This window comes from Rhipicephalus sanguineus, chromosome 5 (genome assembly GCF_013339695.2).
Source record: "Rhipicephalus sanguineus isolate Rsan-2018 chromosome 5, BIME_Rsan_1.4, whole genome shotgun sequence".
Classification (NCBI taxonomy): domain Eukaryota; kingdom Metazoa; phylum Arthropoda; class Arachnida; order Ixodida; family Ixodidae; genus Rhipicephalus; species Rhipicephalus sanguineus.
The window spans coordinates 89,806,081-89,833,447 of record NC_051180.1 but is presented as its reverse complement, the minus strand read 5'-3'; the positions used below and the strand labels follow the sequence as shown (position 1 = coordinate 89,833,447).

Below are 27,367 nucleotides of genomic sequence, written 5' to 3'. Positions count from 1 at the left end.
CAGCACGAAGGACAGGACTAAAGACACAAAAACAGCACTCGTCCTGTGTTTTTTTGTGTCTTTAGTCCCGTCCTTCGTGCTGTTATATTTTGCATTGTGTAAGCTACTGGTAGCTCGTGCTCCGTCAACAAAAACTCCAGGGGTGGGTATGCGCCACAGGAATTGGGCAAGCCTCACTACCGTGTACAGCAGGTGCGAGCGTTAAACGAAAACTCTGCTCGGCGAAGTGGAGAACGTGAAACAAGCGAGAGAGAGAAGGAAAGAAGAAGATAGAAAGAAAGAAAGAGAGAAATAAAGGGAATAAAGACTATAAAAGGATAGAATGACAGAGAAAGAGATAGAAAAAGAGAGAAATATATAGAAAGAAAGAGACACGAAAAAAAAGAAAAGAAAAACAGAGAGCTAGACAGAAAGAGGAAAAAACAGAGCAATAAAGAAAAATCAAGAAAGAGACAGAAAAGAAGCAGGTACAGAAAGAAAGGGGAGAAAGACAGAAATAGATAGAGAGAGAAACAAACAAACAAATAGAAACAGATACAAAAAAGAGTTAAGAGAAAGAAAGAAAGAAAGAAAGAAAGAAAGAAAGAAAGAAAGAAAGAAAGAAAGAAAGAAAGAAAGAAAGAAAGAAAGAAAGAAAGAAAGAAAGAAAGAAAGAAAGAAAGAAAGAAAGAAAGAAAGAAAGAAAGAAAGAAAGAAAGTGAATAGAAACTAGGAAGGCCGCCCAGCTGCGCTCTTCATTCAGGCTTGGCACGGCTAGTGCGAAGCTTGCATAACTTTTTTTTTTTCTATGAAAAAATAAGAGACGGGAGAGAGAAAGAAGGAACGACGAGACGGAGGGAGGCGACTTCGAGTTGTGTTCCAATCTACCATCGAACTTACATTAAACCCTACGTACACTCTAAGAAAAAGAGGGGGAAAACAAGAGCATATGTGTTACTCCTTTTCGCTGAGTCGTGACTTGCCACGTATATCAATCTCTTTAAGGAGACACATGAACTCTCTTTGAGTCCCACGACTCTCCGACGAGAGTATGATCACCTACAAGGAGAGTTCACGTGTCTCTTTAAAGGGACTCATGTACGTGGCATGTCAGGACTTCAAAAAAAGAAAAGAGTAAAATTACTTTTCTTTTTTCTTAGAGTGTATGTGAAAAACGTTTTCAATCTGGAACTTCATTACAAGTCTTCAGGCGACACTCATTTCAGTGCGGCTGTTCCTTCTGCATGCACTTTCCTGGTACTGAGTGTAGAGGAGCAATCCGCAAGACAATCCACGATAATGACGAGAGAAATTCACTATACACGAGTTCTGTACGCGAGTTGTACGCGGCACATGAAATAGCGCTTCTAAAGGCACCCGCGCGATAGTATGTAAATACAAACGTAAACTTCTCGAATCAATCGGAATGCAAGTGCCCGAGCGCGACCACTGGAATTCGAACCAGAGACCTCGCGTCTCAGCAGTAGAATCCCATTACCACTGAATGCTCGCAGCAGGTGGACACGAGTTCCGATTAGGGAGCCAATGTCTACCTCACACAGTTTTACACAATTCAGACACTTCCCCGGACCTTTAACAGAGACTACGATCGCTTACAACGCATTCGCAAACGCTGCCGTTTCTTAATATTATTTCGCCATGAAAATAAGGAAGGCACGTCAAAATGATACAAACATACTAAACGATCGTACTGCTGCCGTGAAAACTTCCACGTAAGTTCATAACATATACTATACTCAAGGTATAGAATGGACCGATTCACGAAAGCTTTCCTTTAGCGTAAGAGATCTGTGACATTGGCTAGAAACCTGCCGTGGCAGTGTAGCGGCTGTGGTATTGCACTGTTGAACACGGGGACGCGGGTTCGATTCCTAGCAATGGCAGCCGCATCTCAATGGGGGGCTAAATGCAGACACGCCCGTGGAATTAGATTTTGGTGCACGTTACAAAACTTAGGGTCGTCAAAAATAATTTGTATAGTGCCCGTACATACCGCGCACCTCATAATCACCTCGTGGTTTTGACAAGTAAAACAACAGAATATAATTTTTTTACGTCCCAACAGCGGAATTTAAATAAACCAACAATAAAGTCTAACGTATTTAATTAATTTATTGCGCAGTCTTCTACCCTCGAACTGTGTGACGAAATTCGTCACTGTTCCCGTAAACAGTTATTGGCCCAACTGAGAAAAATCAAGCGCGCATTATACGGTCAAGTTGCCTGACACATCAACGCATATCCCCGCAAACATTCGAGGACGCATTTCTCATCAACTGGCGGTACTAAGGAAAACAGAGATGGCAAAACTACCGCTAAAAAGTAATTAAACTACATTACTAATTACTTTTCTAGATTTTTAAAAATGCAAACAAATTACATTACAAATTACAGCTGACCAAAAGCAACGAAATAACATTACTCTTCCCTTTGAAATGTAACGAAATTACCTTGAAATTACCTAAACAAAAGTTCATAATCCATGCACAACATATGTATGTTTGGTTTTTTTTTTACAGCACATCTACGTTGAACTTTCGGAGATCTTTGTTGCATCGCAGAAGCAACAAGGACTCGAAGTGAGCACCAGAAAAGTGCCGTCGTTTAAAGGACAGGGTGTCCTTTGTAAACCAGGGTCCTTCAACTATATAGGAACATACTGAAGGACCCTGGCCATATTGAAAAGTGGCTCCGCTGGCGCGGATGAGGGCAGGCCTGTGGCCCTGTGGGAATTTCTGTGGGTCTTCCTGTGCTTTTGTGTTGTTCTGTGTTTCCAGGCTTTTCTGTTGCCTGCTTCGTGGCACACCGGTGTGCCAACCACTGGCTACGCCACTGCCACTGGTCCACTAAAAATGAAGAAGTCATGCTAGCATATGCTACCTCGAAGGGTTTCCGAGCTTGCACTATAGCTGCTCTTCAGGTTTTCTCAGCATGTACTGCAGCTATAGGGACGATACCCGCCGCAGCATGAATCGCTACCCATAGAATCATTTAGGTGGTCTCGCTATCCACTAGTTAACGTCACCAAACGCTAAGTCTGAAATACGCACCTCTTAAAAGTGGTGACAGAAAAATCAAAAAGATACAAGAGAAGACGCTTCGATAGACTCCAGCTCGTCATAAACACCGGGGCCGCGCGTTTCAGCTTCGCTAGTAAACCTTATGTATACGGAGTGCTTCGGCGGTGGCTTTTTTTTTTTTTTCGCCATCAGCAGAGCACTTACATATGTATGTGTAGAGGTATATTTGAACAGAAGAGGAAATAAACATGACCGCGGATTTTTCGTACTTGTCGAAACATGTTGGAGTGAACAGGCGTACAGCAGGTGACTTGTGTGTACTAAACGCTCAAATGGATCCCTACAGGTGAAGCCGTGCAAATTGTATTCGGCAGGAACCGATCCCTCCAACACACCAATCTTCGAAGCTGACTTTATTCCGCCATACAAATTTCTTCTACACACAGACGGCTTTCAGCGACCGTAAAGCTCAGGAAATAGTGATAAAATATTTTGACGTTAAAGTCGATTTTCGCGTGTCGCAACAACTGACATCGACATTAGCGCGATCACTTCAGGCAACAGTATGGCTGGTTGCGATGACGTCAGATAACAAAACATACAAAACGGCCGCTTGTGCGTTACCATCGGAGTGGAGTGGCCGTGGAAACGTCACGATATCTTGCGCGAGAACGTGACGAGAACTCGTACCGTTCTGTGACGTCAAGGTACAGTACGAACCAAAACTAGCTTTTAAAGACATGTTGTCATCAACTTTTCAGGATGCATGCACACTTATCAGTATGCATTTTCTAGGCTCCTGGAGGGCTGGCCTTTCGTTCGACGCAAAAAAAAAAAAAGACATGAAGTCTTTGAGTCAGTACTCTTTTCACGAACACCTGTGACGATGTTGGCTGCAGTTGGGAGCAGCGGGATTCACTTTATGTCGCCTTTTATTTGTCATGTCGCGTTGTGCGCCATTAACCCTTCGAACTGCAGAAGCGTACGTGTTTGGGCTGGTTGGCTTCATACATCGAGTTATGGACTAAGCTCGATGAACGAGCCGGTTTGATTTCAGAGGCTTTTCATAATCACAAATCAGGCGACCTGTACATAAGCCAGCCATATTTGCCACTCTTTCAGAGTAAGATATCGCTCTCAGCTGACTAAAAAAGCATGTTCTATACTGCGCATTTATCCCCTCAGCCTTCCTTTTCCTCTGAAATGGTGTACTTATATGCCGATTGAAGGAAATAAAACAACTGATTTTTAGCCAGCGCTGTGGTTCGTCCATTCTCTTCTTTGTCCTGTTTTTCGCACTAGTTCCCCAGTAAAAACACGATCCCGGGGTTTTCGTTTTGACCGCGGATTTTTTTTAGCCCCCCCCCCCCCTCCTGTTTTTATGTTTGTACTGGTCAAAGAATACCCATAGAATATACAAGCCTTGTGGTCGATGTAATCAACGATTTAGTAACACAGTGTCAAAATCGGACGTCAGGACTCGATGGTTTCTGCAACGAAATGTACGGGTACTTTATCTACACAGTTCGACGGAGATCTAAGAAAGCAGGCATTGTCTTAGTTTCCATTGTGAAACACTGTGAAGCAGTTTCTTGCTCTACCACTGAACCGCCGTAGCTCAGTGGTAGAGCATCGGACACGTTATTCGAAGGTCGCAGGTTCGGTCCCTGCCGGCGGCAAGTTATCTTTTCGTCCACTTTACTTCTTCACATTTATATTCTAAATACTACATAAAACACCCCCTATATTTTCCTTGGCGTTATTGTCTGTTTGTTCTCATTAATATTGTGTCTAACAAAGAAAAACGAGCCCTTAAGAGTCATCTCCTTTCCTTCAAGAGTTGATAGTACATTTAAATAGTCGAAGCACAAAACAAATTGTCTCACTTGCTCCAAGCGAAGGAAGCAACATAACCTTGGTTCTGTCCAGTTGTGCGTGGCACTTGCATCTATTTTTTTTTAAACTTTGGCACAAGACGTGGGACACCCACACGGCGCACTTGCAGGCTTCTCAACACCATGAGTCATTTAAAGGGCGCGGGCCTCAACTGAAAATGCAGATGCACCTATTTATGCGGCAGCCGAAACGAAAATGCTCACTTGCGAAACGAAAAGAACCCAAGGTGGAAGGCAGCCAGGATGCAGAAAGGGAAGTAATTAAAGTTGAAAAACGCAAGCGAATAGCAGTCAAGTTCAATGAGAAATACATGTTGCTATACACAATACCAAAAATTGCAGCATTCCCTACGGGAGCGCGCCAATTATGGCATACCCCACACCTCCCTTATTGCGAAAAATAAAAAGCATTTGCATAGGTAGCGCTGTCAACTTTAGATCGGCATTTAGATAAAGGATTACACAATAAAAAGCATTTTATTCTTTAAAAGAACCTCAAGAAAATATCTTCGATGCTTTTCCAGGGTACCAGAAGGTGTACTTAAGATTTTACGTTCGTCTTCAGACTTTAGTGTGTTGTTCTCAGTCGTAAATAGGTGAAGCTGTAGTTTGTCATATAATTGTCGAGTCTGCACTCAGTGCGTGCCTGCTTGATGTACGTTTGGAAAATAGGTGCCTTGTGGAGCCGCGATACAGCGTTTTTCTTCTCTTTTGTTTCTCACTTTCTCATTCAAATGACGTGCAGTCATGGACGAAAAGTGAGGGCAACCCAAGACGCGCTCTTTCGTTGCTCTCTTTTTTTTTCGCCATACTCATAATGCGAGCACGGGTTCGATCTGCACGCTCAGTGCGAGGTCCATGCAATCCTTCGCAACCGCGCAATTCAATTGCGTTCCTCGCGTTATCGATTGCTAAAGCAGTTCGCGTTGCGTTGTCCATGAATGCACATGTCCGGAACAAATTGAAACTAAAATAGGGGAAATGACCACTCATGAGTATACGATTACGCGCATGCACTCGCATACATACAAACACATAAACGCACTCGATTTCTGTGTCAAAAGAATGTGGGCAGCTTGTACTATTTGTGCAAGGCTGGGCTAACAGCGGAGCTTGTGGCCGACCTAGATTATTAGCAAGGTCATAATTAGCAAGGTCTTAATTAACAATACCTTAATTAGCGCCATTTTAATTAACATGTTCTTAATTAGCAATATCTCAAGTAACATGGTCTTAATTAGCAATTCATTCGCTATATTTTAGCATAGTTTGGCTTAATTGCCTTGACTAAGCATATTACGGCAATGCGAGATGACGTCATAGCTAGACAGTTTTTTTTTTTCCGCGCCACGCGGCGCAGGGAAAAGCTTAACAGCTCCGGTGCAAAAAAAGAAGCGTGCACTAACTACACTGCTAACACACACCGCAGGCGCGTGGCGTTAACACGTGCGCACGAAAGATTGAACCCGTAGGCTGAAAGATGGAGAACCCAGTCCTTGGAAGACGGTAATCAGGAAGGCCGCAGCCAGGCCGCGGGAAGCGTGCCACGGCGGTGCTTGTCACAACATGCACGCATAGCAAATAGACACGCCCATTGCTGGCACCTATCTGCTCGTGCCACGTAATGAGAAGCACCTCCGCTCGCCCGCACTCCTTTATTCTTTCGCAACGACATTTGAGAGGAACACGGAACTGTACGCGTGAGTCCGCGCACGCAGGTTTCACCGTCGCGAGTTGTATCAGAATCGAAGAGTTATACACAGGGAGGCGTACAACCTTACACATGATGCGCGCCGCAGACTAAACGGGTTGGCATCAGGAAGAGCGCGATGTATGACAAAGCGTACGTATTTGCCTTGTTGGTACAGCGTTTAATGTGCTCGGCTGCTGACCCGAAGGTCGCGGCGGTCGCATTTCGACGGAGGTGAAATGCTATAGAGGCCCGTGTACTGTGCGATGTCAGTGCACGTTAAAGAACACCGGATGGTAAAGCAATTTCCGGAGCTCCCCACTACGGTGTGCCTTGTGATCACGTTTTGGCGCATAAAACCACAAACATTGTTACAACTTTTATTATAACTGAGCGCACAGAGCTACCGAGAGAGGTAGAAGTTATGTCGGTGGTAAAATGTCGGCATCGCCTATTTGCATTTCGTGTATACGCCAACATAGGTTTTGCGAAGCTGATGTTTTCACACATACGCACACACACACACACACACACACACACACACACACACAACATCAAACGTCGCACCTCACTACGCATGGCCGCGAGAATGCGGCTCAGTTCCTTGCTTTGACAATACCGTACAATAGGCAGACATCGCGATCAAAACGAGAGGGACATCACTGAGGCTTATCGTATCGCAAAGAAGTTGATCCCTGAGTAATTCCACCTAAGTATCGTCCCGTCCAAGAAACAAATATTGTCTCTACATATGTCGTATATGCAACCAAGGAGGTTATACCGTACACCCGTATTCCGCTCATGCCTCCGGGCAGACACCGGTGGAGAGATGTACGCCCCGGCCTTGAGCTTGGTGTTCTGGATACTCATTTCTCAAGAAGGTGGCCTCCTCTTCCCGCTCTTTTAACACGAAAGTGTTTTATGCCGGGGTCCACCAAGTACATCCGTCACGGATATGACGTTGATAAATTGGACGCCAACAGGTGAGAAAGAAAAAAAACCAAGAAAAAGATACCCCGCTGGGAATCGAACCCACGACGTTGCGGCCGCGACGGCAAGCGCCCGACGCGCTACCGACTAAGCTAAGTCGGGAGATGCGAGAAACGGCGCGAACGCGCCTTATATCTTTCACACATTCTCTTTCGCGACTGGCGGAGCGGGGCGGTGCCGCCGTCTGTGAGATGTAAAAAGAAGTAATGCTTCACGATCGACACTTACTAGCGCGTACTCCGAGATTGCACGCGCCATCGGAGGTCATGGTTAAAGCGTCTCGATACCAGAGAGGTAGACTGGCCGCGCTGGCGTCGCCGAGGCACCCTTGACGCAGTTACGTTCTTTGCCTGTGGCTTCGTGTTAGCGTGCGTCGGCTCATCGGAGTAGTGCAGCTTCCACGTGTACCAACGGGATTTCTCCGCCGCCGACTGCTTCAACTGCGAGAGCACCGACTAACAAAACTGCTGCAATACGCGTTGCAGAAAGGACGCGATTTCGACGGGCGAATGTCGTGCCTTGGTGGAGCGAGAGCAGCGCCTGAGAGACAGAAATCAGCGGGACGCACCCGTTCGCGGCTCAGGCTACGAACCTCTACCTCCCGTATTGCTGAAGCGCAGTGTGTGTTAGTGTATGCATGAGCACAGGCGTTGCCTACCCATTACTAGACAGCGCACACCGTGCCGTTTCTCTCCTTAATTGACGACGCTTTGAAGAAGTGCATACCGGGTACCAGTGTTGATTATGAGCTTGTTGATATCATCCTTACGCGGGATTCACGATTCGCTGTGGCCAAATATATCTTCACACCGTCAGCTACCACAACGGTTTAATCATGATCATGGGCGTTAGTCGTCGCGATAGAGACATGCTGTCAACATGGGTGCATCCACGTCAAACAGTGCTATATAGATGCCAAACACGAATAGACACTGTACAAGCTCTCATATATCGCTACACAACAAGCACTACTTCTGTGAAGACAAGTTTCACTTTCGTGTTATACCGATTCCTATGACGGAGGGATCAGCCATGTTTTTTTCACCCCCCGCCTTACCCCTCCCCCAAAAACGCTGCGCCGTGATTTATGGGTTGCAGATAAGCGTAATTACCCTCCTTAAAAAAAGAAAAAAAAAGAGGAAGAAAAAAAAAACCTCACGTGGTCCCTTAAGCATTTGCCTACGACGACTCGAAGGCGAAAGCCATCTTCTTCTCGATTTTATTCTGAGTCGATTGTCACCGAAAGCTTTCTACACCCAACGTGGCCTTGCACTCCCTCAGGGACAGGATCCGGGATCGGCCCAGCTTTGACCAAGCGACGATGCGATGCGATGCGATAACGCCATCATGTGACATCACGTTATGCCTCGACATAGTGACGTCATCATGACTTCACAAATTTTGGCGACATGTAGCGTCGTGATGACGTTATGTGGTGACGTCATCACAATATTTTTGCATCACTCGAGTTGACGCCGCCGACGGTCCCTTTAGGCGTTTGATGAGGCATCTAAGGCTTTCGCCTTATTACCTCAAACCACTTGCTACCCACACCTTTGGAAAAAGCGGTGGATGCCCGGCGGCACTGGGAATCGAAACCAGTAAACCTCCCGCATTGGAAGCACATACTCTACCACTTCAGTGTACGGCTGCAGTCACTGAAAAAGTATCAGAAGACGCGGAGGAGAAAGAGGAGACGCGTGTGTCCAAAGAGCAAGAGCAGTGGGTCGTTTCCGTGCAGCCCCGTTACGTCACAGTGACGCGAGGACGCCCGAGAGACCGTAGCGCGACACACTGCAATCGGCGCCCCAGTTTTATCTTCCTCTTTTGGCACCCGTAAGAAAAAGCGATGCACCCGCGTCGTTTGCACTCTGCGGCGTCCGCCATTCCGTGTATCCAGACGCGTTTGCTTATCTTTCACGCGACACCGCGCGCGCCCGTCCAGCTGCAAACAACTAACTTGGCTGGCGCTTCTTTTTGACGCGTCCCATTATTACGTGACGCCCTCCGAACCTCATTCCGCAACACGTTATGATCTGTGGGCTGAGGAATAGTCGGACGTCGCGGTGACCTCACGATATAATATCGGATAACACGGCGGCACGCATAGAATATTTGTTACGTGCAGAAGAGCGCCGATTTCTCGTACCGCGAACAACGCATGCGCGTATACGTGCAAGTCGCCACGAACATTTATGTTCCATGGGTTCCGCGTCAAATTCAAAGTCTTATAGGGCTTTACGAGCCAAAACCAAGGTACGATTGCGAGACACTGCTTAGTAGGAAGCTCTGGATTAATTTTGACTACATGCGGTTCTTTAAAGCGCACCTATATATAAGTTCGCCCGCAGTGGTAGCATAGCAGGTAAGGTGCCGCGCTGCTAAGCACGATATCGCGGGCTCGACTTCCGGCCACGGCGATCGTATCTCGTTAGGGGCGAAATGCAAGAACACGCGTGTACTTAAGGTTATGTGCACGTCGAAGAACCTCAGGTGGGCAAAATTATAGCCGAGTCTACCCCACTATATGGCGCACCTCATAATGATATCGTGGTTTTGGCACGTATAAAATCTCAGGAACTAATATACGAAAGCTTTAAGGCCAAACCCCATATACGCGAAAATGCACGAGACAGCGACGAGCGACGCGACGTAGATCGTCTTCGCGCAAGCGGTCGCTCGGATGGGCAAACCCCATTCACGCGACGGCTTCGGCGAGCGATCTCCACTGTTGCTGGCATGAGGGTGTTTACTCGTACCAAAAGTGGCCCGTCGTCAGCGGTATGCAATATAAAGTACGATGTTTTGTTGCATAATGGTACATAAAATGTTTATCATTGTCTTGCAGCATTTTTTTCGATCCCGTCACTGCTGCTATACGTGCCGCCGAGCCGCATCACAGAGGGCGCGGGACTTGTAGTTCCCGTCCCTGAGCTCCCGTAACGCACGTTCTTGTTCACCAACGTCAACGTTGCGCTCGTCGCCGTTGGCCATGTTGATGAACGTTGTTGTTGATGCGCGTCGATAAGAAAGCGGCGACAATCAGCATTACGTCACTGATGCATCTTGTTCCGGTGTTTTGCTATTGGCTGCTTGAGCACAGCACTTCCGGGCGACGAGCGACGGATTCCAAATCTGAAAAACCGAGCGATCGCGCGAAATCGACCACGCGACACGTCGCGCGAACGGCTCGTTTCGTCGCTCATAGCATCGCTCGTCGCTGTCGCGTGCATTTTCGCGCATATGGGGTTTGGGCTTTAGATGCCTCATCAAACGCGAAAATCGACCGTGGGAGTCAACCCGAGTGACGCAATAAGATCATCACGTCACGACTTCACCGTATGACCTCACAGATTGCGAAAATTGGTGACGTCACTATGACGTCATCGCATGACGTCTTTTGGTCAAAGGTGGGCCGATACTGGAGGCACGGCAAAACCCCGTGAGGCGGAGAAAGCTCTCGGTGGGAGGGATCAACACAATTTCTGGAGAAGAAAGAAGATACATTTCGCGTTCGAGTCGTCTTAGGCGAATGCATACGGAACGGCGTGAATTTTATTACTAGTGCATCTACGAGTAAGTCGACGGGTGTTGACCAACGTTACACCCCCACCCACCCATCCCCTCCTCTCCTCCTTCGGCAAAGGGAAAACCGTGGTGTCCTTTGCAATAACCGTGCAAGTGGGACGAATATTCGACACAGACAGCTCACGTATATGAGTGCAGGTTTTTGAAGAGGCCGTGAAACCGGGCATTCGTATTCCATTCCTACTAATATTACTTATGGTTATTGACGTTCCACGTTTCGTTGCACTGCCGAGACGTCCTAGCAGAACTATACCTGCACAACGCGACATTACCCGCGGAAACACGACAGCGAAGGGTGTTGTTTCCCGCCAGTGCCATGCATATTATACACAATCTCGTCGAGCTCAGTGCCGTGACCCGACCCCTGCGGGTGCAGAGCTCTCACTATCGCGGCAGCTGCGTCGCGCGCACACTCGAGCCGCTCCCGCATCAGCTCAGACAGATATACGGATTGTCTCAGCGTCAATATTGACGCCGCGTGTGGGACAGACACCCCGTGGGCGACAGTCGAGAGGCGCTCGGCGCCTATATGCAGCGACACTGAATCGAGACACGAGCCTTCACACGACCGCAAAGCACGCCAAGGATGCTCCGCAAGACATCACCTCAAGGAACCCGTTAGGGCCGTGTGGGTGCGAATATACGCTTCATTGGTCTGATAGGTCTAATAGAAAATGAAAGAAAAGAAATTCGAAGTAGCGAGAACTTACTTTTGAAATGCCGTCGACGAATCTCCTACGGCTATTCGTATCTGGCAGTCCATTTTTTGTTTGTTTGTTTGTATGTATGTATGTATGTATGTATGTATGTATGTATGTATGTATGTATGTATGTATGTATGTATGTATGTATGTATGTATGTATGTAGGCACGTAGCCAGGATTTTTTTTTTGGGGGGGGGGGGGAGGCCGAGGAATAACTGTTCGAAAGAAAGTCTTTCCATGGCAAAAAGAAAAAAAAGTTGACCGGGAATACAGAAGGCTGGACAAGCATTGAAGGACTCTGGCTGGACGAATTTCGGGGGGGGGGGGGCGGGAGGAGGCCCGGGCCCCCCTGCACCCCCCTTGCCTACGTGCCTGTACATACATACATACATGCATATATTATATGTATGTATGTCGGCCTAAATCGCGAGTATTAAGAGGGACAAATACCCCTTCCGTCTGTTTATGACTGCATGTTACAATGGGCACGGTCACTCGCGGGCTGACAGTTTGGGAAGCAATGTCTTATTGATGTCAGTCTCAACCAGATCTCAACGATCTACCTTTTTCCTTTTCATTTGCAGTAATTAGCCGCTGTAGTAGATATAGGCCATGCTAAATCATAAATGCAACAGCTCTGTTCAACGAAAGAAAGAGGAATGGGTCAAGGACTCGTTTCTTTGTGAGACACCCTAATGAAGCGGACAGACAATGAGGCCGAGGAAGGCATAGGGGAAATATTTGTAGTTTTTAAGTGTATGTAGCAATTTGGCATAAACAGGAAACAATTAAAGTGGACGAAAGAACAATTTGCCGTCCGTATAGAAATCGAGCTTACAACCTTTGGATAACGCGTCCGGTGCTCTACCAGTTGTCCTTCCATCCACTTCAGTTCCTTTCCATTGATGTCATGATTACTACACTACAGTTAAAAAAAAAAACTACAATTTCCACTATGCCTGTCTTGGCCTCACTGTTTGCTGGCGTCATTCGGTTAGCTCTGCTCAATGTGAGTTAAGAAGTTTTAGGAGGAGGATACCCAGAGTTAACTTTTCTGATGCAGTCAACTATAGGTGTACAATATAACGTAAAAAAGTTGCACTGCGCAAGTGGACGCAAGAAGCACAAAGTTTCGGTGGTCGGGTTGCAAAGGCGCTTGGAGAAGCTGTCTGCAAAAACTTCCTTATAGATGGCCGCTGATCCCAGCTAAGTGCTGCAGTAAGCAGGTGAATCGGGTGCATTTTACTCTGTGGTCGCTTTTTAAAGCAGCTCCTTTGCGTGGCATTAATTCTGCGAAGTGTTTGTGCGCAAGACGTGACAACGCTCTGTTTGTTGCTACCGTTGGCCAGACGACGTCATAAGACAAACGGTGTAAGCATACGCAACTCGCCTGAAACCAACGCGTCGGTGACTCGGACTACGAGAGCGTACTGCGTGCGGACAACCTACCTTTAAGCCCTAAAGCCCTCACCACGCGTATGCGTTACAACGCGTCAGCGCGTGGCATGCCCTCTCCCTATGCGCGCCCTCCCCCTATGAAGAGCTTCGTGTAGCCCCGCGCCCTCTCTCTCCATAGGGAGACGGCGCGGCGCTGAGTCTACACGCCACGCGCTGACGCGTTGTAAGTTGTAACGCGTATGTGTGCACGGTTAGGGCTTTAGACAACTTTTGTCAAGCGTAACGTGACGCAACGTCACCGTTTATACCGACTCGTTCTCCTGTGTTATATGAGTCCATGAACGACAGAACAGCTCGCTATATACTATCAGCCAGGATTGTCAAGCAAACGACTTTTATCAACGCTGGCGAGGGTGCAACTATCTCGTCTCCCTCACTGTGCGTACAACGCCGGACGCGCCGTAGTTACGGTTAACGGTCGCACTCTAAATATATCTCATCGTCTAGCCTGCTTTATCTGCAGTAGCTGTTGCTGATCTCAGCATGCCGTTTGCGCAGGACGCGTACGCGAGAGGGCACCGAAGGATGCGGGCGCCTGCGTGCGATGACCCACAGCGGCGGTACAACGTATACCGTGCAGGCTGCGCATTCGTTAGCTCAACGCATTCGCCGCCAGACCTGACATGCGGGCACTGCTATACATCGCTATAGGTTTGGTTGTAGCGCCGAGTACCAAAAGTTAGGAAACTTAGACGACAAGAAAGAGGTGCCTCTATCCTGTCGTCTAAGTTTCCTAACTTTTGTTACTCGGCGCTACGACCAAACCTATAGCGATTTGTAGCAGTGTCCGCATCGACACCCTTGTTCAATTTACTCCTCTACAACTACTGCTATCTACGTATCGCTGCTGCGCCCCACCCCTATCCTCATCCCATATTTATTTATTTAGCAGACGTATGGGCATAGGCGCGCACACGGGGGGGGGGGGGGTACAGACGCCCCCTCCCCCTTGTCCTTGAACTGCATTCTGATCGTGAAGGTCTCAGTGGGAGGGAGTCGAGAAGAGCGGGGTGTGTGGGATGGCAGCTGCGGTAAAACATGCCCCCCCCCCCCCCCCCCCACTGAACTCTGCGCACGCCTGTGCGCATTTGTATACATGAACTAGCATGTAATGACGTCATGACACACCTACTGCTCCTATCACGAAGCAAGAAACAAAACGCGTGCGCCTAAGCGAGTGTACCAGCCGAACGCTGTTAAGTTGTACACTCTAAAAAGTAAAGGAGGAAATGGGGGGTCGAGGTTACTCCTTTAGGGGAGTAACTAACCTGCCACACCCATTACTCCTTTTTGGGGGTAACTGCGACGGGACGAACCGTTACTCCCCGTAGAACTTGCTCCTTCAGGGAGTAACTGACTGAAGCAACGGATGCTCTTTGTGAAAACTCCCACGGGAGCAACGGTTACTCTTTCTCGATACTCCTCAAAGGAGGAACGGATAGTCTTTTTCGATACTCCCACGGGAGGGACGGTTACTCTTTCCCAATACTCCTGAAGGGAGGAACAGATAGTCTTCTTCAATACCCCCAAGGGAGCGACAGTTACTCTTTTCAATTACTCCTCTAAAGAGCAGCCGTTGCTCCTTTCCTAAACTCATAAAGGGAGGAACGGATGCTCTTGGTCAATACTCATATGGGAGTGACACTTGCTCCTTACAAATACTCCCGAGGGAGGAAGAGATAGTCTTTTTCAATACTCCCAGGGGAGCGACGGTTTTTCTTTACAAGGGGGAATGGATGCTCTCTGTCAATACTCCCACGGGAGCAATGCTTGCTCTTTCTGGACACCTAAATGGAGTAACAATTACTCTTTCCCATTAGTCCCGCAGGGAGAAATGGACATTATCTCTCAATACCCTCATGGGAGCGACAGTTACTCTTTCACAACATTCCTCATCGGAGCAGCATGCAGTTAATCATCCTCAATGCCTCTCGATGGAGTAACGTTTGCTTGTATTGAGTGCTCCTCAAGAAACCAGCAGTCCAGCTCTCCCATCGGCAAATGAAAAAAAGTTTTGAGGAACATGGTTTTCATCGGGTTGCACCAAGTCTGACACAAATGCTCCAGGAGAGGGCAGAAATCCAGATCTATTTGTGAGAAAAATACTTTATTGAAATCAGTCTGGCTGTTCACTGGCTCAAGATGGTTAGAGCCACACGGACGAGTGACGTCGGCCGCAAGACGCTCTGAACTTTCAGAACTTGACACAGGAGATCGAAGGTCCACTGAGCTTTCTTGCTGAAAACAATGTTCAGCGCCCAGTATAGCGCGATTTGTGTGGCAATGGCTGCCAAAAGGCTAGTCTCCTTAATAGCAAGGCCCTCCAGGCGCACAATAAATTTCCTTGAAGTCAACAAGCTTCCATTGTATGTCACTGTCGGCACATGGTGCGTCTTGGTGGGGTCCTACAAAACAAAAGGCACATTTTAACACAAGGCTTGTTGCTTCATTATTACAGCAGCTGCTTCATGTAGCAACAGATAAAACCTAATGCTTTACGACACACTGACAAATAAATGAAATTGCAACTTATTTGCAAAACATGGTTCGACACTGGTAAGAACATTCTTAACAAGTCAAAGCACTTGCAGTAAGGCTACAGGTTTATCCACAGGTTAGAGACTGGTCTCGTTTACACGGAAGCCAATTAATTGGTTCTGAAAAAAAAAAAAAAACAGGGGCATTTGCTGTTTGCAGGCAGCACGTCATGCTAGCATACTTTATAAAGTAGAACCCTGCTGATACATTTTTCAAGGCCATGTGCAAAAGAATGTAGGAGCCAGGAAATGGGGAAAAAAGTAAAAGTGAGAGTCGTAGTGAAATCGACAATCATATCTCAGTGGTTATGATGAAAAAAAAAATGTGCAGCGTTGGCTCCTGTACCTTTTTTCCATCTGATTAGCACAATGCGAGCAAATTCGTTGTGTGTGGGAGTTGAGCTGTTAGAATGAATTATCGACTTGAGAGACTTACCTTCCTGCACTAATTAGATACCCATTGTGCCACGTGGCTCCTACCATGATAACTTGAGTGTACATTTTTTCCGAATAAACCCAGTGTCTTTGGGTGGCCAGCACCTAAAACGGTATCTTGAAGCGACCTTCCGTCGTGATCCTTTCACATCCATAAACAAGATTATCGCTGGATGCACCGGCGGTAATGCAACGAGCAATGACGTTCTCAGCTCATTTGCTCAGCATTTTCGGCATAGTACCAGGTTGGTGTGGCTTGTAAATGGCCGCATGTCTCGCAACAGTGAAAGACCAAAAACACAGCCCTTTCTCCCAAACTTCACCACCAGTGCACGCATTGGCACACTCGGCCATGATCTCATCAATCGACAGAATTGTGGAGTTAAGAGCTGCATTATCGACGAAAACATTATTGTAAGCGATTCCATTGGAGGCATAAAAGAGCCGAGCATGCACAGCATGCTAGCATGACTACAGCAATGACTTGCAAGTAAACAGAGTGCGAGAAGACCATGCCGTCTCTGGTCTTGGTGGCCTTAATTTTGCCAACACCTCGCACAAAAAACATTTTAGAACTATGTGACCTTACAGATGGCTGTAAATTGCAAAAGATGATTGAATAATTGATCATTGAATAAATGTTTAGGGGTAAAATAGACTTCAAATATTCCCGAAAAAAATTGTGAAGTTAGAGAAAATAAGCGATTTGTCGCATGTTTGACCGTATTTTTCATACTGATGCGATCCAAGTAAAAATCCTCGTCATGCGGCGTTTGATAGAAGACTTCGTCGTTAAGTAATGAGGAAAGTCTAATGAAATAATTTTTTTGTTTAAGGAAGAAAATAATTTTTGAATTTGGCCCTCCGAACGCGGCCTGCATTTCATTTTGTTGCCACTTCGCCGCAAAGCACGTGGTCGCCCTTCCAGCTGACACTCGTCACAGGCAGCGGCAAGATGCAAGATGTATGCCAGTGGCTCGTGAGTGCTCGAAAGTCTTGTCGCGTTGATCTCAGGGCGACGAGTAATCAATTCGCGTTACAATGTGAGCTTGCTTGGCGGGCCCAATGGGATGCATGGATGCCCGAGAGCAGCCTATGGCGTCATTGGCACAATGTGCTAGAGGCCGTCTGCACAACTAGCATACACATACTGAAAGAAATAATGCACATTGTATACACGTTTTTTCGGGGTATACGTGTTGTGCAGACGGCCTCTAGCACATTGTGCCAACGACGCCATAGGCTGCTCTCGGGCGTCCATACTTCCCATTGGGCCCGCCAAGCTCACATTGTAACGCGAATTGATTACTCGTCGCCCTGAGATCAACGCGACAAGACTTTCGAGCACTCACGAGCCACTGACATACATGTCGCATCTTGCCGCTGACTGTGACGAGTTTTAGCTGCAAGGGCGACCACGTGCTTTGCGGCGAAGTGGCAACAAAAAGAATGCCGGGCACTTATGGAGCGCCAAATTCAAAATTATTTTCTTCCTTAAAACAAAAATTATTTCATTAGACTTTCTTCATTACTTAACGACAAGTCTTCTATCAAACGCCGCATGACGAGTATTTTTACTTGGACCGCATCAGTATGAAAAATACGGTCAAACATGCGACAAATCGCATAAGTTCACAATTTTTTTCGGCAAGGTTTGAAGTCTCTTTTACCCCTAAACATTTTGTACTATAACACACTTTCCTGAAAATCATACTACTATTAAGATTGGTTAGAGGGAGTTCGAGATAGCACAAGAAAAAATCACGAACATTGAAGAGTTTTGTAGTTTTTGAAGATACGTAGCTGGTAGTGAAACACAAAAATTTCGGAATTAGTGAATAGGACATCTAAACAGAACCTCTGCGATAGCGCCAGCGTGGTTTCAAAGCTGAACACAGAAAAATAGATTTTATATACATTTTTCTATTAGGCGCGGTTTAACAAATACAAGCGAACTTCGAGGGGGCGCCATGATCGTCAAAATTTTTATCGAGCGAAAATGTTTTGCCACAATACTCTATGTGGCACAGGAAAAAGGCACACATTTTATCAGCAAAATCTGCGATGTGCGAGCGCACGTCTGGGACACTTGGCATGGAATGACCCAATAATAATATCTGGGGTTTAACGTCCCAAAACCACGATATCATTATGAGAGACACCGTAGTGGAGGGCTCCGGAAAGTTCGACCACCTGGGGTTTAACGTGCACCTAAATCTAAGTGCACGGGCCTCAAACATTTTCGCCTCCATCGAAAATGCAGCCGCTGCAGTCGAGATTCTATCCCGCGACCCGAAGGTCGCGAGATCGAATGATAGGGTCAGCAGTTGAGTGCCATCCATAACCACTATACCACCGTGGCGGGGCTTATCCATTGAAGTTGCAACTAGCAACTGAGCAAAGAGGCTTATCCATTTGAGAGGCCTGTTTTATAAAGAAACTGACTACGAGCAAGACTTCGATTTGGGCGAGTTGGTACATGCTTAGCTGGGGAAAAACAGCGCAAAAAAGGACAAGGACGCAGGAACACAATACACTGTACGAGCGCTGAACTTACAACTGACATCTTTATTGCACCAACCGCTCGTTTTTACAGCGCATCAAGCCGAGCACGCCATTCCAATCAAACCGCCAATCAAAATTATCAGGTATGCAAACTACATTGTCACTGAAAGCTATCACATGTGCATGAATTACACCGTGCGCATGCATCTTCCACACTCAGATAAAATGAGCAAACCAGTTCCTAACAAGGATGAACAAGCAACAACAACAACAAAAAAAAAACAGCAATACCTTCCACATTTTCTATGATGAAAGAAGTGAGGGCTAAATTCGGTGCAACAATGTTGTCATCAAGGCTTAGATGGGACCAAATTTGGCAATAACGTAAAATTTAGCGCTGCCGGATTTTTATAGAGTATGGACGAAGCTCAAAAATGTAACCCAACGCTGCAGTAATCGATGACAAATGCTGCTGCAACCGCTACAACATGAAGATCAAGCACTCACCGTTAAACCGATGGTGGAGACGTCAACTTCAGAGAACATGTCCAACTCCTTTATATGTTCCATTGAATCCCGCCCCGTCCACGGCTCGTCGAAAGTGACGACGGCATTTCTGTCGCCGTATGTAACGAGGCACTTCGATGACATTGGGCGACAACGGCGCAAGACAAAGAACAGTTCTCAAGCCTGCCGCGGTACATGCATTCGCTCACACATACACGGTGTAGTGTCTCTACGACTCGATTGCTCTAGTCCTGAAACACCCAAAAGTGAAACGAAGCCAGTGATTAAAACAAAACGAACTTATTTACTGATGCACCAAAATAGGAAACGTCCACGCAGCTCAAAAGGTTTCGCTGGCGACTGATGTTTTCCCGGTCCGCTGGGCCTGGAGTCTCCTCCTTGCACCACAAACACACGCACACAAAACAACCACCGACACTGGCATGGGCGTCAACAGGATTTTGCCTTGGGGGGTGCAAACCCGTGTTACATCGCGTCTGGGGGAGGAGTGGAGAGAGAGAGAGAGAGCTGGCATAGCTTGGGGTGGGGGGGAGGGGCAAGTGCCGGTGTGGCTTGAGGGGGGCAAGTGCCCCTTTTGCACACGTGTCCCCCGTTCTATGGCCCACTTCGAAGGGGAGAACAGTAGCGGTTTCAGTCAGGCGCGCTTTCAATGTTCCAAGGCCACGGTCGCGGGGGCCGTATGCTAGACGCGTGGCTTCCCAGCACTCCGAAACAAACTGTCCGCGCCACACGGAACGTATCCACATGCGGTCCTCGCTGCCATGACCGCTGATTTATCAGTAGCTCTACTTATGTTTGTGAATTTCAGCTGATTCAGTGAAAAGGCGACGGAATCTACTGCTTTTTGGTCTTTTTACAAAATGAAAAGAACCACTACGTTTTTTTTAGTAAAGTTACATTAATGTGATATCACCAGACAAACAAGAAATGTCCTTCTTTGCGATGTTCTCAAACGCAGCACTACTTTTGACTGACGAGCCATAGACACCATAGAGTTTCATAGAGTAAGTATTACAGGAAGCTCTATGTTATGAGCAAATACCAGCAAATCGTGAGACAGAAATGTGAATGCACAACGCGCCCCACAGCACAGGGCCTACCTTTACCGTTCAATAAAGGTCATCCTGTCATCTCTCTTAACAATTTTATTTTAGTTATTTATTCATCCACTTATTGCTTACAAGAAACGAACGAGCATTGTTACGGCCACTAATATACATTTTCCAGGAACTGACACTTCGCAATGCACTTAACGTGAAAATATGCTCAGTAGTGAAAGGAGATCTACCCGCTCACCCCCTCACCCCCGCGTCCCTCCCTCTCCTTCTCGAGGCATGCGGGAGTAAGTGTGGCCATTCGTCCTCCCGTTCCTCTCATTTTGACGAAGGACCAAGCAGTTACCCTCCGAACTTTGCGCACGGCACGCATGCTTCTGCAGTTCGTCCTTCGAGGGAGTAAAGCGCCCTTTTTCGGATGAACTGCGCAGTTGCTCCCGAAAACTTTTTAGAGTGTACGGCTGCCAATGCCCGGCCCGTTACTCCGTGCAACAAATAGACATCTAGAATTTTCGTATCAGCCCGATGTTGTATACAACCACTTAACAGCTGTCCACACAATCACAGCTTGCAACCCAACAGTATCGGCTCAGAGCGCGGAAAGCACAAAGGCTCGTGCGCCGTAAAGCCCTCAATCGACCTCCATAAGCGGGCGCAATCAATATCTAGCACTATACTAAAACTACTCGCAGGTGCCCATAAATACGCGCACGGGTACGTTCATCGGTCAGCACTGTAGTAACGGTGTTCCAAGTGAATGGAAGTAATAATTAGTGCATAAGGTGGTTCAAATGTGAATTAAAGTGAATAAGAGGTGAATTACGGTGAATAAAGTGTTACAGTGAATTAAAGCAGTAAGGCTACGTAAGTTAATCAAATGTGAATCAACAATGGATCAGATGATAAAGTGAATCAAATGTTCAAGTGAGTTAAAGTTCATTCTGAATTAGTTCATTGTGCACCTTCAAATGTGAATTAGCACGTCGGCCACAAAGCCTCAGCACGTAGACTTAGTGGGGATGTCTAGACGACCGAAAAAACAGTAGGAAGTAACAATGAGATCGGCTGAGAAAGTCAAAATAATTGAGCGCACATGCTTTCGCCTGCGTTAGCTAAAGGTACTGTGAATTTCTTAAGCCCTAACGAATCTTATTCATGCGGAGCATACGCATTCGATGAACTTCATGGGTTCGAAACAGCCGCTGTGCTAAACGGTCCGAGGTGTCACAATGAATGCGCGTCGTGTGTCATTTAACACCCACCGTGGCGGTCTAGTGGCTATGGTGCTTTACTGCTAACCCGAAGGTCGCGAGATCGGATCCCGGCCGCGGCGGCCGCGTTTCGATGACGGTGAAAATGCTTGAGGCCCGTGTACATAGATTTAGGTGCACGGTGAAGAAGAAATTTCCGGAGCCCTCCGCTACGGCGTCCCTCATAATTATAATCGTGGTATTGGGACGTAAAACCCCCAACAATTATTATTATTCGTGTGTCATTAAACAGGGGTAATAGACTGCCTAAAAAGTAATAACAATACTACTAATGAAGGATCCATTCTTCGCCCATTTACGACTGTCAGCCGCCTCATTCGTAGGTCAACCATGCGCCGCTCAGCTTCCTTCCGGTAGGGTGGCAATTTCGAAAATCGATATGTCCGCCCACATCATAGAAACTTGTAATCACGCATTGAATCTTGAAACGTATAAGCACAAATTGGATTAGAAGTAAGCAAAGAAAAAAAAGAGAGAGAGAGGAAAGCGTGGGCAGCCGTTACTGAAATATAGGCGCGTTTTTCGAAGACTCATATCTAGACAATAGTGTACAACGATGACTTCTATAATTAAAGCGAACAGAGTAGGAAACGTTGGAGGGAATAGCGCTGGCGCGCTGGTAGTCGAACATCCTCAGCCTGTAGTCTATTTCAGGCTATACCATGTCTGTCCCCTAATTTCGTGTTGATCTGCAATTTTCAATGTCGCCTGCTAAATGTACGGGGAAACTACACGCGCCAGATTCATTACCGATCGCACAGAAGCGCTATTACATATACATAGCATGCGGAATGATTACAGTTGGAATCATTATAGAGCAATTTGAATCATTAGGCTACTGCGCGTACTACTACTACAAGGGTTCTTTCCGCATAATTCATTGTGGTGGACAGATGACAGAACGGTATTTCCCAGAACTATAAACAAGGACGACAATGCAACTACTCGTTATGGATTTGAAACGAGCAATCCAGACACCTACCCGGAAGTTCGATTGCCAGCCAATGCAAAAGCAGATCGCCCATCCTGTCTTCACAGAAATCTCTCGACGTACTTTCGTGTGTGCTCCTCCAGGAAGGCGTTTTTCCTTCTTTCGTTCACTCTGTAGCTTCGCAGATACAGACGTTTCGCGTGCGTCGTCATTAGGGAAGCGACACCATTAAGGGGCGGCGGGAAATTTCACCAGGAGGCGGGTGTGTGTGCGCGCGTGGGTGTTTGTATAAAGCCGAAAAGGTTTCAGCACGTGAGCAGTTAGGTCGTGTACATCATCATCGCCTATGACGGAATCCGCGTTGCTACCCGCGGCGCGGTGCTTTGGCATTATTTAAAGGCCGGCCGGTGGCGGAAATCGATTTCGCTCTATTTGGGAAGCATTGCGCAACAGGCTTCGAGTGAAAAAGAAAAAGTGTGTATATCCCCCCAGCGTGTCGTAATGCAAGGCAAGCCATTTTCATCGCCGACCGCTACGGCTAACACGGGGGGAAGAAAAAGCAGCCGATAACGAAAAAAGAACTAAATAAAAACTGTCACAATCCTTAGCCAGAAGCGATCGGCGCACACGCCGATCGTTTCTTTTGCAATTTTTGTGCTTACAAGTTACAACGCTGTATTGATATTCGTTTTATTTTAAGGGACAGCTGGGGTGAATAGTTTATTTCATGCAGGTTGTGTGACGATCAATATATCAATATAACGGGGATGAAAATGTATTCGCTATAAGTCGTAGTATACCCTCCGTCTAGCGTACTGGGGATTAATATATGAAATCTTGGACGAAATTAAGATTTTAGCCAAGCGGCAGCAGGTAAATCCAATACATACACTTTATTATATATATATATTCATTCGCAGAGTTCAACTTAATTCCCAAATGAAATTCGTTCGAGTGCAGTGCGGTGAGAAACTGTCAGAAAACAGCCGGAATAAATTGTGGTCTCAATGTAATCTGAAAAACGAGACAATCACTTTAATGCCAGACTGAATTTCCTCAGAAATCTAGCGAGCTTGTCGGGACTTGAACAATATTTCGCAAAACTAAGACGAAGCAATTTTCACATTCATCTTCTACAGTGGGCATATCACACAGATGAAATGCGATAACACCGTGGAATTGCCATTTAAGGGGGCGGTAGGGGGTAGGGATTAAGTTAGGCGAACAAATGAAAGAGGCGTGCTTTCGCTTACCGAGTTGACGCTGGTCATATGGAGATTGTACAGCACAGGCAGGAATAGCTCGGCGGCAATCACGTTGGAGATGGCCAGTCCGAAGATGGCCACCCAAAACTGGGTCCCCTTGTAGTACATTTCGGCGGGATAGCCAAGCACCGTGGTCGCCGATTGGAAGCTGGCCATCAATGACATGGCCACGGGAAACACTCCCAACTCCCGGTTGCCCATGAGAAACGACTTGTTCGACACATCGCGTCGGTCTCGCCAGGCGAAGTAGATGCCGATGCCCGAAGACACGCACAGCATCAGGCACATCACGCTGTAGTCCGCTACCGTAAACCTCGGCACGTCATCCATGATCGATTGTAAATATTTTTTCTACGAAAAGTACCCGCGCCGAAGCGAAAGTAGACGCCTAAGTGGACAACGCGGATATATACGCGCGAGAACAGGTCTTCGCAGACATCGGAGTCGTACAGTGTCAATGAACTCAACGGCAAGATGCGCGAAGACGGCAAGATGCTCGCCGTAACGTATTTCTTCGCTCGAGAAGTTCCCGGCGTTCAGCGAAACGAAACGCCGCCGCAATTCTTTTGCCGAAGAATCCGAATCGGTTTCACTCACGCATCCCGACAACGGACGGAGCTCGGTAACACGAACTGTCGTGACACGAAACACGCGGTAATGCGACCCAAGGGGACGGCACCGCGTCAGGAGAACATAATTCGGCGTGTGCGACAGCTTCTGCTTCTCGTTCCGATAGAAACGCCGTATGCGGCTTTGGCTCGTATCCGTCTTGTGCTGGCGTTGGCTTCTGCCTCTGTACCGAAACAAAAACTGCTTCACACCAAGATGGCGTCTGTGACGTAATTTTTGCGTTTCTTTTTTGCCGGTACAAACATTAATAAAGAAGCCTTTTCGACCTGCTTTGTTGTGCTGAGGTAACCATCGCCAGAACGTAGATTTGGACACTTAACATGTGGTGGCCATAACATGCTCTTGGCTCCCAAAAAAATAAACATGCCGCTTGCCGTACACAAAATGATGGCCCTTGAGATTAGCGACTAAAACTCAGGGCAACTGTCGCTGTAGACGTTTTGTACATCGCCTATTCAGCGCTTTCAGTAAAAAAAACGTGAGTACATAGCCTTTGAGATCAAAAGCCTTTCGGCATTTTATCTAGTAAGAGGTTGTAACTGGCTGTAATCACAACAAGATGGTTATGACATTTCCGCTCTTGCATATACAAAAGCACAGCCTTTGAGATTGGCAATTATTACTTGAACGAAATTGTTGTCTATACACCGTCTGTACTCATAGAATGTTACTGCACTATTAGCAAAATAACTATAATAAAAATGAGTTTATCTGTTACGCACTTGAGAGTAAGATTTCGGTTTCTATTGTGGCATATGTGATGTTTCGCTCACTGTTCAAACATGTAGTGATTAAAAGCATCTCCTTCATCTGTCAAGAAGCGGAGAGAACCGCAACGTTTCCTAACGTTATATTTCATACATATAATCAAGCAAAGATAAAAGTGAACCACTGTGGATAACAAAAAATGAAATGACTGCTGAGGCCGAGTTATGAGAAAATTTACACTTGTGAGCATCGCAATATAATGTGAAAAAAAAAAAATAATAGCTGGCAAATTACAGCACCGTATTCTTTGACCAGTTGTATTTGGAAAAATGCTTTTAAAATCTGCACCGACAGGAAGGCGTGAACTACAATGCAGTTTGGAAGCATTATGTGGAAAATTTCTATGGAACAAACCGTCTCTACTCTCACCGTTTCTTTTTTGAAATAAATATCAATAGAGTCTAGCGCACCAAATTGTGCAGTTCCCAGGAAACACACTTGAGCAAATTTTCATCGAATAAACTTTCCTGAAATATTGTTTGCAGCCACATTTTCTTGTCATGGAGTGTTTATCGACTAGGGCAACGGTTAGCTTTCTCATAAACGAGGGAACAAGAATGATGATGGCGAGGACAAATCGTCTTATGTTAAAATGTCATAATATATAGAGATTCTGTGCCCTTGCCTAAATGACGGAACCGTTCTAAATAGCAAGAAAAGATGCATCCATCACCATGCTGGAACGGTTACTGAAGAGCAGCATGTGAACTGAAACTTTTCTTATTCCTGTTTATTAAAAACAGTTCAGCACAACTACGAAGAGAAGAGAACATTAGCGGGAAAAAAAAAACGAAAGAAAGAAATTCGCACAACCTCATTTTGTGCAAGCATCTAATTATGTTCTTGATGAGCTGCATGAAAAGGCCCAGGCCGCAAGTGGTTACGAAAGAAACAATCACAGTGTGGAAGCACACCACAGATGCAAGAAGAAAGTTTTGTAATGGTCTTACTACAGCTTACATAACAGCATGATAAAAGGCAACCACTCACTAGGAGGTACTCCACCACATGTTCACTTGCTTTCAGAGCGGGAAATCCAATGCAAAAGTTGAAAATTTTTTACACTAACCGCATGCAAAAGATAGAAAAAAAAAAATACGTGGACCTCAAAATTGATAGCCTAATCGGGCCCACATGCGCATCGCCTTCAACCGTGCCACAAGGACAGGAACGTTTGTGCGCGTAACATGGGCCGTTTCAAAATATCCTAGAATACCCAATGCAAGTTCAGTTGCGAAGTGCCCATTATACGCCATAATTCTTCCTCTTGCAAATCGGCGAAGTATGCCCACTACGCACGCACCTGCGTAGCTGCACACTTTGTAATGGGTGGGCAGCTTTAAACCACCCATTAGTTGCACAATTCACATGTTGCGATACCTGGTGCGATTCTATGATTCTGCCACGTAATATTACATACGTTAAGGAGATTCCGCCCAGTAAATGATATTCTTAATTGTAGCGTTTTTTTAAAGTTTTTCGGCGTGGCTCTATCGTAGAACACGTGCTTGCAACGCAGAAGGCCTGGGTTCGGTTCTCACTAAAACTGATTATCTTTTATTATTTATTTATTTGCATCTACCTTGAATTTTCGCTTACGGACAACGCTGATTTTTGGCTGACAACCAATGACACCGACATCGGAAATTCTGCGAAATGATCTCTTGAACTCTATCACGTTAAAATTAGGGGTGTGCGAATATTCGAAATTTTGAATATTTTTCGAATAGTGTTTGCTATTCGATCCGATTCGCACTGGAATTTTACTATTCGAACTTCCCAAAAACAAATAGTTAACGTCCGATTGAAAGTGACCCCTTCAGATTTTTAATATGCTTCACCTGATTACACTCTCGTATTGCGGCAAAGCTGCCTTTCAAGCTCTGTTACGGTCGAACAGTCAACGTCCGATAGGACGTGGTCTCTAGATTTTCTATATGCTTCACCTCATCACACCCCGGTATTGCGGCAAAGCTGTCTTTCAAGCTCAGTTACGGTCACAAATTTATTAACTCAAGAAACCGCTGGTTCCAATGTGGAGATGAAAGATGTGGCAGAGGTGGGGGCTCAATTAATGCAGTTTTGCACCTGAAATTT

General features: G+C 46.4%; 1 protein-coding gene across 1 annotated transcript in view; it reads right to left on the bottom strand.

Annotated features, from left to right (window-relative positions):
• The window catches only part of LOC119394828 (uncharacterized), a 148,407-nt gene extending 123,795 nt beyond the window's left edge, over positions 1-24,612 (bottom strand). The window contains 1 exon segment of the mRNA XM_049415997.1: positions 23,861-24,612. Within this exon segment, the coding sequence (XP_049271954.1) occupies positions 23,861-24,202 (342 nt within the window). The 5' untranslated portion in view covers positions 24,203-24,612.
• Positions 24,613-27,367: the final 2,755 nt, after the last annotated feature.